The sequence below is a fragment of the Symsagittifera roscoffensis genome, chromosome 3 (genome assembly GCF_963678635.1).
Source record: "Symsagittifera roscoffensis chromosome 3, txSymRosc1.1, whole genome shotgun sequence".
NCBI classification, from domain to species: domain Eukaryota; kingdom Metazoa; phylum Xenacoelomorpha; order Acoela; family Convolutidae; genus Symsagittifera; species Symsagittifera roscoffensis.
Genome location: NC_087064.1, coordinates 62,613,945 through 62,629,977, shown reverse-complemented (window position 1 = coordinate 62,629,977; position 16,033 = coordinate 62,613,945). Strand labels below are relative to the sequence as shown.

The window sequence follows — 16,033 nt, the reverse complement described above, 5'->3', positions numbered from 1 at the left end:
ATCCAAGTTACTCACATTAGATTTTATACAAAAATTAAACTAAACTTTTGATTGATGATGCAACTTAAAACAACACAATTGTACTAATTTGGACAATACAATTTGGACAAAAAAAATAATCAAGTTTTTTGTTACAGCACCAGTTGAGGGTTTGAATCAGCTTTACATCAGATTATTTGTTCGGATTGCAGATAGATACACTTAATGAAAGAGAAAATGGAAGCCACTGATGGCTTCGGTTGAGTACAATGCGTATATCAACTGCACGAAAATCAGCGAAAGAGCTAACAAAAATAGGGTTCCTCACATCCCGTTAAGTCCGAATGACATAAAAAAATTCCCAAACCAAAAACTTTTATCCTGTCTAGGTTTTAGTTTTTAAGAGTTGTTAACCGTGTATATTTACTGATAATTACACATAAGCCACAAAACTGATAAGAGAGGGCTAGGACAGCAATAAGTATCGAGGAACCTTCTATAGTTAAAACTGAATTAAATTTTAATGCTTTATAATCAAGGGTTGTTATGAACATCAAGATGAACTTTGAATGTCAACCATATATCATCAGTTGAACGTTAGCACATTCAAAATCTCAACTTCGAACTATCTAATGCCTTATAATACCACATTTTAATCTATTTATATGAAAAACATTCAGCTAGGATCAAACTAAATTTGTGCTTTTTTACAACTACAGGAGCGATTTGAGATTTTGCGAGGCTTTAAAATAAACAAAAAAAAATCGCTCCATAGTTACAAATAATGTTTTAAGCTCAGTTGTTGGCTATGGAAAGCAAATATGCAACTGAAGAAAAAACATAGGTAATGCCAAAGTAGTTCAGCTTCTAAGTAAACTACTTCTAAGTAAATAACACCAAGTTAAGCACTTTGACCTCATTTAGTGACGTCATCATTTCTAAGTATAAAATCTAGAGTCAGCAGTATGATTTAAATACCCTCAGCATCAAATGTCAACCAGTCAACAGAATGAACATGATGATCAATTAATATCTGAGCCAGCCACACTTGGTTAACAAATTTTAGCAAAAAAATATACATTTTTTCTTCAAAAAAGAAACGGAATAATTCTTTCTTATTTTTTACAGCGATTTGACCTTTTAGCTAGTTAACCTACGATGTGTTTATTGTTTTTATCTTTACTGGGGCAGCGATACATTATCAGTACTTCTCATTATTTGCAAGAGTGCTTCCAAGAAGCTGCACCGAAGTTTTATCTACTCGTTGGAAAATTGTGCAGCTCCGCAAAAACCAGATGCTTAATCTCCATCATAGTCGTTGGCTTGTCCATTACATCAACTGGACATACCAAGTCTTCGTTGTTATTGTTGTTAGCATCACTATGGCTAGTCGAAGGTTCATTGACAGCCGAGTTAGAAGACAAGAGACTGCTCGCATCACTCGTTTCTTCTTGTAGATGGAATTCCTGGAAATACTTGTGTTTGAGGGCCTGGTTTGCGGAGATTCGCTCCTTTGGGTCGAAAGCAACGAGGCTCTTCAGAAGTTCTTTGGCTGAAAAACATCAATTAATCAAAAATGTATCATACAGTATCAAATAAAAAACCTTTTACCTAGCCTTTCATCATCTGCCAGCTGAAATGCGTATACAAATAATCATACATATCTTATACGACGTTAGAAGGTCGGCACGAATCGCGTTTGCTCACCTGGGCTATCGAGAAAGCTGAACCTGGAGTCGAACTCAGGTTCTAGTTGATGTTCTCTGATCATATCGTTTATGCAAATCTTGAAGCTCTCCTTGCCCTAAACAATCATTTCTTTAAAAACAAATATCATTACCACGACGTCAGCAAAAACATTAATTTCTGAAATAATAATTTAAGTAGCGGCAACTTATAGGCACATGAATTAGAAGTGGACAGAAAAAGGCCAAAGGATTGCCTACAGAGAAACTACCCAACAAATTTAACAGATTTGGCTACTTCAAGGTAGTTCAAAACTATAACCAGATCAATTGTGTCTATCTTCAACATCAGTTATCCCTGCAGAATACATTGTCAGAGCAACGCGATATCTCGAGAATTACATGATTCTGCCAATTTTTGCAAAATAAAACTAGCTGGATCATTTTTTAAAGAGAGGCGAAGCAGAGCTTCGCACCATTCGCGATACAACACAACCATACTATGACAAACTAGCAGTCAGAAATAGGGACGAGAGGCCGCTCTACCAATTTTTCTCGTCTTGAATAAAGTTCGCTAAAAAAACATGTTGTATGAGACAAATGGAAGTTATACTTGCATCAAAACAAAGCCATAAGAAAGCCGAAAATTTTTGAGCAGCCAAAAAAATGTTCTAAATGTTCTAAAAAGATTTCAAACTTTCAAAAAAACAATGAATTACCGCCTCAAAAAAAATTACACGCATAAAATCTTGTTCCGCTCATCCAACAACGATGCAATAAACAACGAGGCCACTAAACCGATTGGGTATAATATGAAAAAAAAACTTTTAAGCCGAGTATTAAGAAAACTTGGTCCAAATGGTAAATTTAAAACCAATTTTAAAAACAAATATTGAATAGAAAGGGTGTTTGAAATGCAAACCTGCTTTACAAATGTGTTGTTTGACTTAAGTGCAGATTTGAGAAAATGATTCAGTGATAATGTTGAGAGTTTTTACAAGAATCAGTCTATGTTCCGAATTGATCACACTGGCTAAACACGAGCCCAATCATCATATATCTAATAAACCCGTGCACATTCATGGACGGAGCAAAAAGTATCGAAAAAAAAACAATCAAAAACATTTACTTTTCCAAAAAAAAAAAATCTGCACTAAAAAATTGAGTAACTCAATGTCCCTCTACCAATATGACTTGACAAATGGCAATCAGGGACTTATAAAAAGCTGAATATTCAAAAAGAATTCGTCCTACGTGAACTAAGCTGACAAAAAGAAACAGACAGACAATAGTCCGAAGAACCTAAAAAATTCTAGTTTAAAACAAGCCTTTGTCTGCTCAGGCAGGTGTGTTACCTGAACGCCAGATTGGATTGTTGACTAATTTTGAATTTAATTATGAAGCAAGATGAAACATCTGCGAAAACTTGAGAACATAGTTTCTAATGCTCGATGTTTTAAAACCATTCATATATTTATTTTCTAATATTTCATATTTTTGTGGTTTTGCGTCTGTATTTATGTATGCATGTGTGTATAACAACACATTTTAATTGATCATAACATCACATAAATTGACTAAATATGCAAATATTTGATCTAAATTGGTCAGAAAACCAGAACTGTTCTAACTGATTGTTTTCTGCACTTTATACCTCGTGCGATTCGGCGCAAGCATCGCATGGCGAGATAGCCGAGAGAAAAAGGCAAAGGCCACTAAATCGGAAAATTAGTGAGCAAAAATGTCGACCAAAAGTCTATTAAGATTTTCATACACAGCTCTCGATTTGTCTCGAATGAAATTCATTTTGAGGAAAAAAATCCATGAACTCAATTAGCAGCTAAATTTAGTAGCACTTAAATGAAAAATAGGCAGCGGAATCTACGCCGAAACCTGGACAGACGCTTGAACAGAAATGTGGACATACTTGGTTAAACTTACAACCTTATATACTACACTTAGAAAATTATTTGGTTATATGAAATCGCGCTCAACAATGCTTGTTACTTGACAAAATAACAGAGTTGACGATAGAGCTCACCAAATGATTCAGATATTCAGTTAAACAATTTGTTAGCTGTGAAAAAGTCTGTACCGATTTGATAATGCTTGCTAATGGCAAGCGCAAAAACCGATCAAGTTACGACTGATATTTTTGAAATCTGGTAACCAAATATTATCTTATGTTGTTTCTTTGTGATGCCTGATTTCTTACACAAAAAAAAGAAAAAGCAGGCCCGAATACAAAGTTCCTCTCCCACTTAAGAGGTCGGAACAATTGTAATTCACTGTTAAATAAAATCTTACGTCTGTGAGACAGCAGTCGAAGAACGATTCTGGGGGAGGGCCGACCAGTTTGAGCAGTTCCTGGAAATACTGGATTGGACCAGCTCCTTCTGGTAGCTGAAGGAACTGCTTTGCACTGAGTCTGCTGCTTCTGAGACCATTGTATATTGCAAGAAGCTCTGCGAAGATACAGCCAGCGCTCCATATGTCCACTAAAACAAAATTTAACTCAATTTAATTTGTTAAAATTGAATGCGGTTTGTTGTAGATTTGGATCGATCTGTTCGATATGAAGTCGAACTCTATGTAAGTTCGTTTTAATTGAATTTTAATGGGTCTGCAAAATTGCAATACCAATAGCCTTTTTTGATTCAAATAACAGTTATTTGTCATCAATGCTTCCTATTTATACTACTGACCTTTCTTCTCGTAGAGACCAGGAGTCAACACGATCTCGGGTGCCCTGTAGTTCTGATTGGAAATGAAGATGGAGTGACCTTCCTTGTTTCGGTTGTTCACGTGTCGCGAAAAGTCGAAATCCAGCAGCTGCAACATTAGAAATTACCAACACTTTAGATTAAATTAACCTCTTTAAACATTAAAACGATAGAATGCAAAACTCTACTTACGAATACTTGTCCGTCGAAGGTTAGACCAACATTGGAGGGATTTAAATCCTAAAATAATATGATATCAATGAAAAAATATATAATTCAAATCTTTTGAATAAGAGAAGACTTGAATTTTCAAAAAATTTTCATGACCTTTTTTTTAGGTCAATCAAATTAATTTTCCGAGCTCTCTGAAAGCCCCATAAAGACACTCTTTTGACAAACTTTTACGAGCCGAAGGCGGAGCTTTTGACAAAATTTTACAAATATTCGTAAACTTGAGTTTGGAGGCGGAGTGCTAAAAGGGTTGGCAATCACATTTTATTGGAAAAAGAAGATTTAACACAAGTTGTGCTTGTGTAAAAACGTGTTTAGAAGAAAAACTACAAGAACGAAAACATATGTAAAATAAAGATTCGAATGAGTTTCTGTGTTTTTCAGCACCCATTTTTTCTTATTTCTTATTTAAACAGGCCAACCCTGATTCTTGATGATTGTAATGTATACTTTGACTCACTCTATGCATGAGACCATTTGAGTGTAGATAGTTGAGTCCACTGAGTATCTGGAACATGATAGATTTAACGGCATTCCTTTCTAGCTGATCCTCTGTCTGAATGGGGTGGGTGGAGTTGCGCTTGGATTGACTGGTTGTTTGAGTCAGCAGGTGGCACAGGTACTGATTCAAGTCCCAGTCGGTCAACGAGAGAACGAGGTATCTGAAATTAAGGGCAGATTTAGGATGTGAACGCCACCCAAATGGTCCCCTTTACCCAGCGCCATTTGGCACGTTTTTCAGTCATTGGGAATTTATTTTCATTAAAACAGATTCAGCAATAAACACATGAGATTTTCAGATGAAAAAAGGCGAGCCTGATTTTCACCTGGTGCACCAATGACAATCTGACACTTTTTAAAAACATTTTCCAGATCTTTTTTAAAGCCAGATAAAAAAATTCGCTTGATGATGGATTTAGATTCCAATTGGTCCACAGCAATACTCACAGTTCGTTCATGTAGTCGGGCCGACTATCCAGTTCCACATTGGAGAATGCATCCAGGATGCGGATGACGTTCGGGTGATCGAGTCTGGGCAGCAGGAACAGTTCGCGGCAGTACTTCCTCGCGTGGTTCTCGTCCACAAAGGCACACTTGGCCAGTTTAATAGCCACTTTGTGACCAGACACTTCGTCGAACGCCTCACTAAATCAAAAATGCGAGTTGTTTTTATCTAAAACAATAAATTATGATTCGATTGAATAGATAAACTTGAAAAGCTAACAGGTCGATTTTATCTTGAACATTTTCAACAACGAGTACCGAAAACCTGACACTTCGCGGCCGAGTGGATTAAACTCGCGGCTTTAAACACGAAGATAGTTTGTTTGAATTTCACTTCGGTCATAATCAGAGGGGTGTTCGATTCATCCACCTTCTCAAGGTGGGGACCGGCTACGGCAAAATAGATGACATCGATCTCCCCACATAAGCAAGGCCGAAGGTAGTAACGAGGGAGTAGGGTCGGGGGCACAGAAAAGGCCTTACAATTTTTGATCAACTTGAGGAAATTCAAGAGCAAATTCTAAGAATTTATAAATATGCGAACTAACTGAGTTTAGTAAAAAGCCTTTTTTTCGGTTAAAAAAGTTTAGTTGAAAATTCAAAAACGATTACTAGATTAACTTATGAAGATAAATTATCCACGTTGGAAAACCCAACTAAAAAACGTTTTAGCTCTATACGGAGAACCAGTGTTGTGTCCCTGCGGAGAAACTACATGCTATTTGAAAGAAAGAAAGAAATTTATTTCTCCAAATCATTTCAAAGTAACAGTTTTCAACAAAAATAACAGCAAAGAAAATAATAGCACCTTACTTTATTAAAAGAGATTCGGCGAGAACAGACAACGGGACTAATGTCCACATAACAGTCTGCCCTACGATACTTCATCATGTATTGTCAACATCTTGCAGAAGAGAAAAAATTATGTATATTCATATAGTCTTTTTTGCAAAAAGTACTTAAGAAAACTACCATTTGATAGGAGCACAGCCAGGCAACTCTGTATTGAGCTCTCAACACCTACAAAGAGTGTACCCGAGTTGAAGAGAAACTCAACACGGTTTGCTTGGTTGAATAAATAACAAGTGTTTTTTTTTCTTTCGTTTTCCCATTTTTTGTTCACTCAGAAAATTTTTTTAGACATTTTTTCTTTCTTGACTGAGAATTGTTGCCTTACCCGCAGGCAACGAGTGCGGATGACAGTGGGCAGTGGCGGATTTAGGGAGGGGGCGGATGCTACTTTACCCAATGTTACTATTTTAAGACATCCATTTTTGGCTAAAAACTTTCTATAGGCGCCAATATATACAAATTTTGAGGGGGGAGCGCGCCTTTGTAAAAATGCTTGTTTCAAACATTTTCCAAATACCGTCTTTATAGAGATTTGAAAAAAAATCGAAACCAATTTGATCGACCTAAAAAAAAGGTCGACAAAAGTTTCGAAATTTTTCTGAAAACGCGCACGCCCTCGACTCAAGAAAATCCTAGATCCGCCCCTGATAGTGGGCCTTTATTTCATATCTAAATCAATACTAACCAAACTTGATTGGGTTGAGCGTTTGAAATGATCTTCAAGTCCTTGTATCTCTTCCGCACTCTCCAGTACACCCGCTGCACTTCCCTTCGAACTCCGTTGACCTCCTGTTCCAACAAAACGGGAACACAATGGAACTCATCCTTGTCTTCTCTGTTCATTAGCATCATGCGTTATTATCGCTCCTTTTCTTCAAATAGGATTATTGATTCGCTAGACTAAGATTTGCAACAATCTCTTCAAGTTATGGCACACTGTTTGGCCAAAGCGTTCAGCAGCAAGTTCAGATATTTTGTACACGTATTATTTACACTGAAACACAATAATTGAGTTATGTCGACACAATTTGTCGCAGCCATTAAAAAAAAATTGTCACATGTCGTCCGTTTTTGGACGGTATGAATCGCGACATAGAATTTGAATTATAAGTTACACATAAAGCCATGATTTTTTTGCCCAAGAAACCGACCCTAATTTTTTTGATAATGATTTCGATTTTTAAAGATTGTGGGTGAAATTGTGATACCCATTATTTTAACAAAGAGGATTGCACCAGAAGTACCTTTAGATGTTGGTATGCCTTGCTTTTTTCACAAACTCCGCGAAATTCTTTTGCATTGACTGCTGATAATATTCTTTTTTAATTACTGAAAACTATATTATCCAGAACCATGTATAACACGACCACAGGTATATTTTTGACTCAGGCGAAGCGGAGCTTCGCACCACTTGCGATTTATCAAAACCATAGCATCGCAAACTTGCCGACAAAAATTAAGCCTGTAGTCCCAATTTCGAGGATTTTTTTTATGTTGGAAAAAACTGCTTCTACCATAACTTTCATATCACGATTTGTCTCGAATGAAATCGTTTTAAGAAAAACTCGTTGAAAATGACAATTACCGGCATTAAACTAGCATCAAAACCAAATTTACGAAACAGTCACTAAGGCGATAATACTCTAGTATACGCCTGTTGACCCACAAAAAAATCCTAGAACTTGAGTACAATTTTTTTTTGAAAACCTGTGTTTCCCCTAGCAATCGGATTAAGCAATAAATTTCAGAGAAAGATATTATCGAACTATAACCGATGTATGCCAATGATAAAACTGAAAACCATCAATCATTTTCTGTCAACTTTCCCTTTTTTTCGAAATTCTCGATACTGTTAATTTTAATTTGCCTCTCAGATTTGAACATTTTAGATGCCTCTCAGATTTAAACATTTAAATTAGCCTCTCAGATTTAAACATTTAAGATAATCCTACAATTTTGTTGTTCAGATTTTTATATGAATTACACTCAAGGTAACACGAATGTGGAATAAGGTCAACATATGCAGAATGAGGATAACTTCATGGACTAACTTCAAATGTGCTAAACTTATACAATACACTCCAGAGGCTAGTAAAAACAAGCCAAAGTATTTTTCACATTTTCTTGATTGTCATTATGTGGCACAATTAGGGTGAAAATTTTTTGCTCTGCTACCAAATTTCATGAAATTAAAACTTACCTTGAAATTTATTCTGGCGTTACCTATGACGCGTTAAATGTCCGAGAGGTTACGAAAGATAAAATATTAATCACATTGATAGACGCAAACTAGAAATGAATAATGATGACAGAAATAGTGAGTTAGTTTTGAATTATTTAAGCTATTTGAGAGTAATATTGGACTTTTCGGTAAACCAAACAACTGTCCAAAGAGCTAACTCTATAAAAAATAAAATGGTACGATCAGTCAAGTTGTATTCGGATATTTGTAACGCGACTTGCACTCGTAATTTTGCGAGACGATAAAATTACTGGTTATAACATGAAGACGTCAAACCTTGGTATCTTAAACGCAATGGATCCGAGCCTCAAAATGATCAAATGAGTCACATTGTCAACGAGAGAAACTTGATCAAACTGCAAGACCGAAATGTCAAATTAAACCAGGTATCAAAGAAAGGTTTGAGCGTATTTTCTGTTTGGTCATAAACATTTTAAATAAAGTTTCAATGTACCAACAGCGTTAGTCTAGCTTTTATCAGTTGTAGCTGAAAAACATATCATGTTTATACCATTTTCACGTCCTAAGTATTATCAGTAATTTATTTGTTCAAATAAATACGAGAAGCATGATGCAATATTTGTTCAAAATTACAGAGTCGAATTGAATGTCGTCTAGACTATAAAATGCTACAAGTCAAACTGAACCGCCCGAAGAGGTCTGCAGGTCCAAAATTGGTGTTATATGAGACTCGGACTTTAGTACCATTTGACGAAAAGCTACATTTTAAAACCACTCGGTTAAGACAAAATGCTTTGCGCGAAAGCTTCAGCAAACATAAACGTTCCACGTCACCGGTAAAAAAGCAAAAAATATTCAATTGCTGATTGGTTTCATTGTAGAATCCCAAAATAACTCAGGATAGAAAGCATTTTAGTGAACCAAATTAACTCTGTTTAAAACCTACAAATTCAAAGGGAAGAAATGCTCCGCGATAAGTTTTGTAGTTATCCACGGAGAAGTAAAAGAATAGAAACGTAAGAGATACCTTTTATAGTAAGAGAAAAACGTAGGGTGGTGCGTGTTGAAAGATGCATACCTTGCTCCTACCTTAAAAGGCATCTAACTGCTGCGGTGCTGCCACCTCACCTCTATAAAAGTAGCTTTAACTCTATAAAACCATGTTAATTTGGAGTTTCACTTTTAGCGTTCAAGTTTTACGAGTATTTGATCAAAATAAGCCACGAAAGTCATTAAAGAAGAATATCCTCCGATCAAATTTCGTCTAAAACTTAGCAGATTGTTATCAAGTGCAAGTATGCTTACCTGCAGTGCAGCTAAGTGGAAGTGAAAGGCACAATGTAAGCCAAAAAAAGGCTTAAAACTCTTCCTTGACTGAGTTTTACAAATAATTTGAGGTGAAAATTCAGAAAAAACATTGATCCAGGTTCTTATTTCCAACTGCCCTTTCCTCTTTTGTTTTAATTAGTCTGAAGAATGATTCATTTTAGACCCTAGGAGAAAAGACACTCTTGTTAGGAATAATTTTTGTTCATTCGGTGGTTGATTCAACAAGATTCGGATTAGTAAGCAGCGAAAACGTACATGTACGATGTGTCTGCTTTTTTTAAAATCCAACAATGACGTGGAGATTAAAATAGGTACACAACACTGGGTCTAGAACAACAAGCCGACGGGACTTCAAGCCGAAGGGACTTCAGGCCGAAAATTAAACTTTACAAGCACCTCAAATCATTATTTTTTCATCTGTAAAACGTTTCTTTTCAAAATCTTAGTCTAGTTTAGTCCATAATAAGCGTTATTTATGACAATGAATTACTTAGGATTGGCATTAGTTAATAAAATCAGCCGTTATTTGAAATGCATAAATTATAAACAGGAAAATTACCTTCAACCGTGTTTTATTTTTCACTTTTCCTAAACTTCATTTGGAGCTTTAAATTTCGTGAAAACGCTATTAATTACCGAATAAAGATTGTCAAATTGAGAAATTCTTTAAAAAAAGGTTTCAAATTAACCTTATTTCATGACTTAATGAGAAAAACTTCGGCTTGAAGTCCCTAATTTTACGATTCGGCTTGAAGTCCCGTCGGCTTGATGTCCGGCACCCCACAACACTTACTTCGGCCGGTACAATTTAAGAATTCCATTGAGCAAGAAAAGTACATGTTCGAACAAGGCCAAAAATAGAGTTGATTCCAGAATCTTCTATGAAGTTGAACTCAAGCGCACGATAAAAGTACATGTTTGAATTAGAGAATAGTAAACTGCACCAGTGCAAAAACAATTACTATGAGAGTATAAATAGCCGATAAAATTGCGTTATTTTGAACAATCTGTAGTAGTTTTTAGTTCAAGAACAAGCCATAACGGGGGCAAAATCTGTGAGGGCATAATTAATATAATTCCATGCGGACTGCGGGCGTTTATTTTTTTTTACAAATTATGGGAACGTTTCGGCGGAAAATTATAACTCTGCGAACATATTTTTGCCAAACAGTCCAGCATATTTTTGCAAAAACTAGTTTGACGACCCTATCATCACAATTGTGACCAAGGATATCTATTTTCATTTCAGTTTCTTTGAGTATTTGAAGAGATTTCATTCGGAATCAAAAATTTCTAAAAAAAATGTTATTTTTTAACCTAGCAGATTGTATGACTGTAAAATATACATTAATTTTCGGGGCTGTTCGCTACAAATACTCTTGTTTGCTCAAATTGCGTAAATAATGCGTAATTTCTGCAATTTGAAGCTTGAGATTCTGCGATTTTAAAGTTGAGACTCATTGTGCGGTAATTATGAGAGATTATGCGCCGCAGATTAATGCCATGCCTGACCATAACGTCAGATGAGGGCCTAGGAAATTAGACGATAAGCAAATTAGACGGATGCTACAAAAACAAAATTAGACATTTTTTTTTACAGATCTGGCATTTTAGACATCGCTGCTATGAAAAGGAAAGGGCCATCAAAATTTTTTCTGAGGAGTCAAATTTCACAAATGCAAAAAGAACATAAAATGACAATACCTATCAAAAGAATTAGTTTAAATAAACATAAAATGTCAAATCCGACTATTACAGGAGAGTTTCGATTTGAATAAAATATGCATGATTAACATGTAAAACTTTTGGCCACTAAAATTTAATTGTTGCCTGCAAACAATTTTATTTTTCTCATGCATTTTGCCTGCAAACAATTTTAATCTCTCTCACTTTCGTCAATTTCCACTTAATTTTCACAATTGCAGCTTTCGTCTAATTAATCGTAAATCGTTTTCGTAAAATCGTCTAATTTCCTTTTAAGTGCCTCGTCTAAGTTATTAACCCTCCGTCAGATGGGATCGAAATGATAACCATGCGTGCCTATAACCAAGCGCTAATTTCTTCCGTTAGAAACTCATTCAGTCCAAAATTACTGAGCCTAAAATTTCATTTGATTTTGAAAATCACTTAATTTGTTGGAGAGTTAAACTAATAACTTTGCATAATAAGCATTCGGAGAGGAACCGTCCTATTATCATGTGTACCGATGAGCACGCCCATATGAAAACAAGACTGTTCGTAGCAGAGCAAAGCCCTACATAATCCGACTGCTCATAAACTTGTCTCGAATAAGGTTTAGTATATGAAGTATCGACAAATTACAAAATTTAGGCAGATCGAAGTGTTAAAGTTTGCGTCGTTTATGGAATTAATTAGAACAATGAGCTCGCCTCAATTCAATTTGGAACGCTAATGACGGCGGATACTTTACCACGCATAAAAAATAAGCGTATTTAAACTAACTATCAAAGTGTTATTCCAGCAGCAAAACCGAACTTTAGTCTAGTGTATCTTTGCTTGGCAATCTCGAGATGTTCAGATCGATGCCCATACGCTGTCATTTTTTCTGAAATTGGTCTGAATTAAAAAAAAAACACCCCGGGCATATTTATTCCTTAATTTCTTCGGAGGTCGGAACAAAAAACAAATGACTCGCATGCTCAACAAAATTTCACTATAGCTTTTAAATATAGCGCATATTGCCGAGTGCATTCTGACTAGCACATATCATGCATTTTAACGAACGATTAATCAGGTGAAAATAAAAATTTAAAAGTTTTTTATTAAAGCGCATGTTATTGAGTGCGTTCTGACTAGCACATATAGTGCAGTTTGACAAATGTTTAATCAAGTGAAAATAAAAATTTAACTTACCTCCCCTCTCCCCAAAAAATCAATGATTTTTAGGACCAAATCAACATCCCCCAAGCCTTTTGCGTGAAAGAAGTAAAATTGGTTCCAAGTTAGGAATTTTTAGCCAATCACATGCAGCGCTTAGCAAAATATTGCGAATTAAATGCTGAGGTGGAAGAGTGGAAGATCTTAACTTGATCGACTTTTAATGTCAAATGAAAACGTTGACTAATTTTTTTCGACTGAATGAGCACCAAATGGAGAAATTAAGAAACACTTACGGGCTCACATGGCTATCGCTACATCCGACGGTTTGACTCATAATATCGATGGGGGACACAGCAATAACTATATGTGCCAGAGCACGAGCTAATTGCTTTTGTGTTAATTTGGTCGAAAAAAACTAAGCTTAAATTTTCAATTAATATTAAAAGGCACATGATTTTCTTGGAAGAAGTTGGGTTTCACACGCATTTTTGCACATTTAAACAATCGATAAAAAGCCTTAGTTACGCTAGGCAATAACGCTTTTGGTGAGATGCACTTATTCAACGAATAATTTTCAGTGAAGAAACTTGAGCGAGCGAGTCAACTGATTCCAGTTAAATGGGCATGCTAAACGACACACATGCTTCAAGGCCGATCTCCCGTCTCATGCAGCATAACTAAAGAGTTTGATCCAAAAGAGACAAAAAAGTTTAATTTTCTGAAATAACGCCTAAACCAACATCTTTCTCAAAGAGAACAAAAGTTAGCAGCACTCACTATTTAGCTTCCAGATGATTTGATTCACGCACTGAGTGTTGATTTATATTATCCGGACAGATTAAGAATGCGTATTTTTTACCAGTTGCGTTGAATTTAGAAAAAAAATGATGGTTGGCTTCATCATTTTTTTTCTAAATGCAACCCAGCTGGTAAAAAAAAAAAACATTCTTAATCTGTCCGGATAATTTAAATCAACACTCAGTGCGGGTAAAAAAACGCATTCTTAATCTGTCCGGATAATTTAAATCAACACTCAACACTCTTAAATCAACCCAACTGGTTAAAAAAAACGCATTCTTAATCTGTCCGGATAATTGAAATCAACACTCACATTTGGCCCAAAACTTTATCAGTTTTGGCTTTTAAGTCAGCCCCAAAATTATGCCTTAACTACCGGGCCGATTGCTAACACAATTATCTCATGAAGAGCCTTTTGTAAAGCCTTAGAAAATTAAAAAAGGGTATAATCTCTGTTTTTTATTTATATTTTTATTTTTGTTTGATAGCCAAAATTTTTTTTTATCAGATAACAGATTTTGCGCAAATTTTTGGAGATCAGACTTTTGTAAAGTTTTAAAAGCTGCTTACCAGGCTCACTAGGGGCCGGCCTATTATCATGTCTATCGATGAGCATGCCCATATTAAAACAAGATTGTTCGTAGCAGAACAAAGCCCTGCATGTTCCGTTTTTCCATAAATTGGTCTCGAATATGGTTTGGTATATGAAATATTGACACACTACAAATTTTAGGCCGATCGAAGTGGTAAAATATTAAACGTCTGCTGAATGAATAAGAACAATGAGCTTACCTCAATTCAATTGGGAACGATTGAGTGCGGATACTTTACCACGGATAAATAATGCCCGTATTGGAACTAACTATCAAAGTGTTATTCCAGCAGTAAAACCGCACCTTAGTTTAGTGCAAGAATACTCGCTTGGCAATCCCGAGATTTCCAGATCGATGCCCACACGCTGTCAGTTTTTCTGAAATTGGTCTGAAATAAAAAAAAAAACCACCCCGGGGATATATATTCCTTACTTTCTTCGGACGTCGGAACAAAAAACAAATGACTCGCTCGCTCAACAAAATGTCACTATAGTTTTTAAATATAGCGCATATTGCCGAGTGCATTCTGACTAGCACATATCATGCATTTTAACGAATGATTAATTAGGTGAAAATAAAAATTTAACTTCCCTCCCCTCCCCTCCCCAATAAATCAGTTTACTAGAAAAAACGCAAAAAGTGGTCACAAAATTAATTAAATTTATCTCTCCAAAAGCAATATATTTTATCTATGAAAAGTAGGCAGTACCGGCTTGCGCAGCGACGAAGCCCAACACTGCTTTCCGACTGAACAAGTTCAAAAAACAAAAATTGATTTTTCCGAAGATCGTAACATGATTACATTCTTTCTTATTGAATTTGATGGATGGCCACTTAGCCGCAACTCTTTTTTCGACCGAGTTAACAAGCTTCAGATTTGGGGGCATTTTTCAAGAAAAAATCAAAAAATCTCGAAAAGTGAACAGAAAAAGAAAAATTTGACATTTCCATGGCCATAACTTTTTGTGTAAACAAATTTGGGAATGGCCACCCATGCAGCGGAGCTTACCATAAACAGTTCTTTCGATTGAGCTCAGATATAAAAAAATTGTCAAAAAAAAACAATTTTGATTTCTCCGAGAATCGTGAGCTTCCAACAACCCGTCCCGAGCTATTAAGTTTTTAAACTGAAAATTCTAACAGACCATCCTCCCCGTGAATCCTAAAATTTTTGCCTTCGAAACGTTATTTAGGACAAAAACCACGAACCCAAATTTTTCATCCTTCCATTCGTTCAGTTGAAAATATTATTTGGTACCTACAATAAACTACAAAGTAGTTTTATTTCACAGTAACTGCAGCAGTCTTTTTTTAAAGAAAAATTGTTTACGGAAACAAAAGTCTAGCTCCCGATTACAAGCAGACTTGCTCTCGCAAGTGAAACACGCACCACTTAATTTTCAGTAAAACACGAAACAAACAAGGATAGTCGATTGTTGTGTAAGTAGCTTAGAATGCACCCACCATACCATATTCACTTCAAAAAAAGCAAAAAAGTGTTTTTTATTTTGTTTCCATCAAATTAGTACCATTTTCAGTTGATGGTATGATTCGACAACTATACCATCGCATAAAAAATCAATAAATTAGGCATGATCGACAACATTTGTCTCCAAAAAAAACTTCGAAAAAAAAACGAATGCTAAATGAAACATCCGAAAAAAGTTTTCTTTATCGTAAAATCAAATTTTTATCCTAAAAAGATTTTAAAAAACAGTTAAATTTGATATTAAGAGCGTAACTCGATCGTGTTACTCACTCGAAAATAGACTAAATTTCAAAATTTTCCAACCA

General features: G+C 35.5%; 1 protein-coding gene across 1 annotated transcript; it reads right to left on the bottom strand.

Moving 5' to 3' along the window:
- Positions 1–426: 426 nt before the first annotated feature.
- LOC134842652 (mitogen-activated protein kinase 14A-like) lies at positions 427–9,690 on the bottom strand. The gene is made up of 9 exons (XM_063859096.1): positions 8,676–9,690; positions 7,161–7,469; positions 5,567–5,764; positions 5,079–5,280; positions 4,580–4,627; positions 4,370–4,496; positions 3,972–4,162; positions 1,687–1,783; positions 427–1,531 (listed from the first exon to the last, which is right to left on the bottom strand). The coding sequence occupies exons 2-9, from the start codon at positions 7,325–7,327 to the stop codon at positions 1,233–1,235; spliced, it is 1,329 nt and encodes a 442-aa protein (XP_063715166.1). The 5' UTR covers positions 7,328–7,469; positions 8,676–9,690; the 3' UTR covers positions 427–1,232.
- Positions 9,691–16,033: the final 6,343 nt, after the last annotated feature.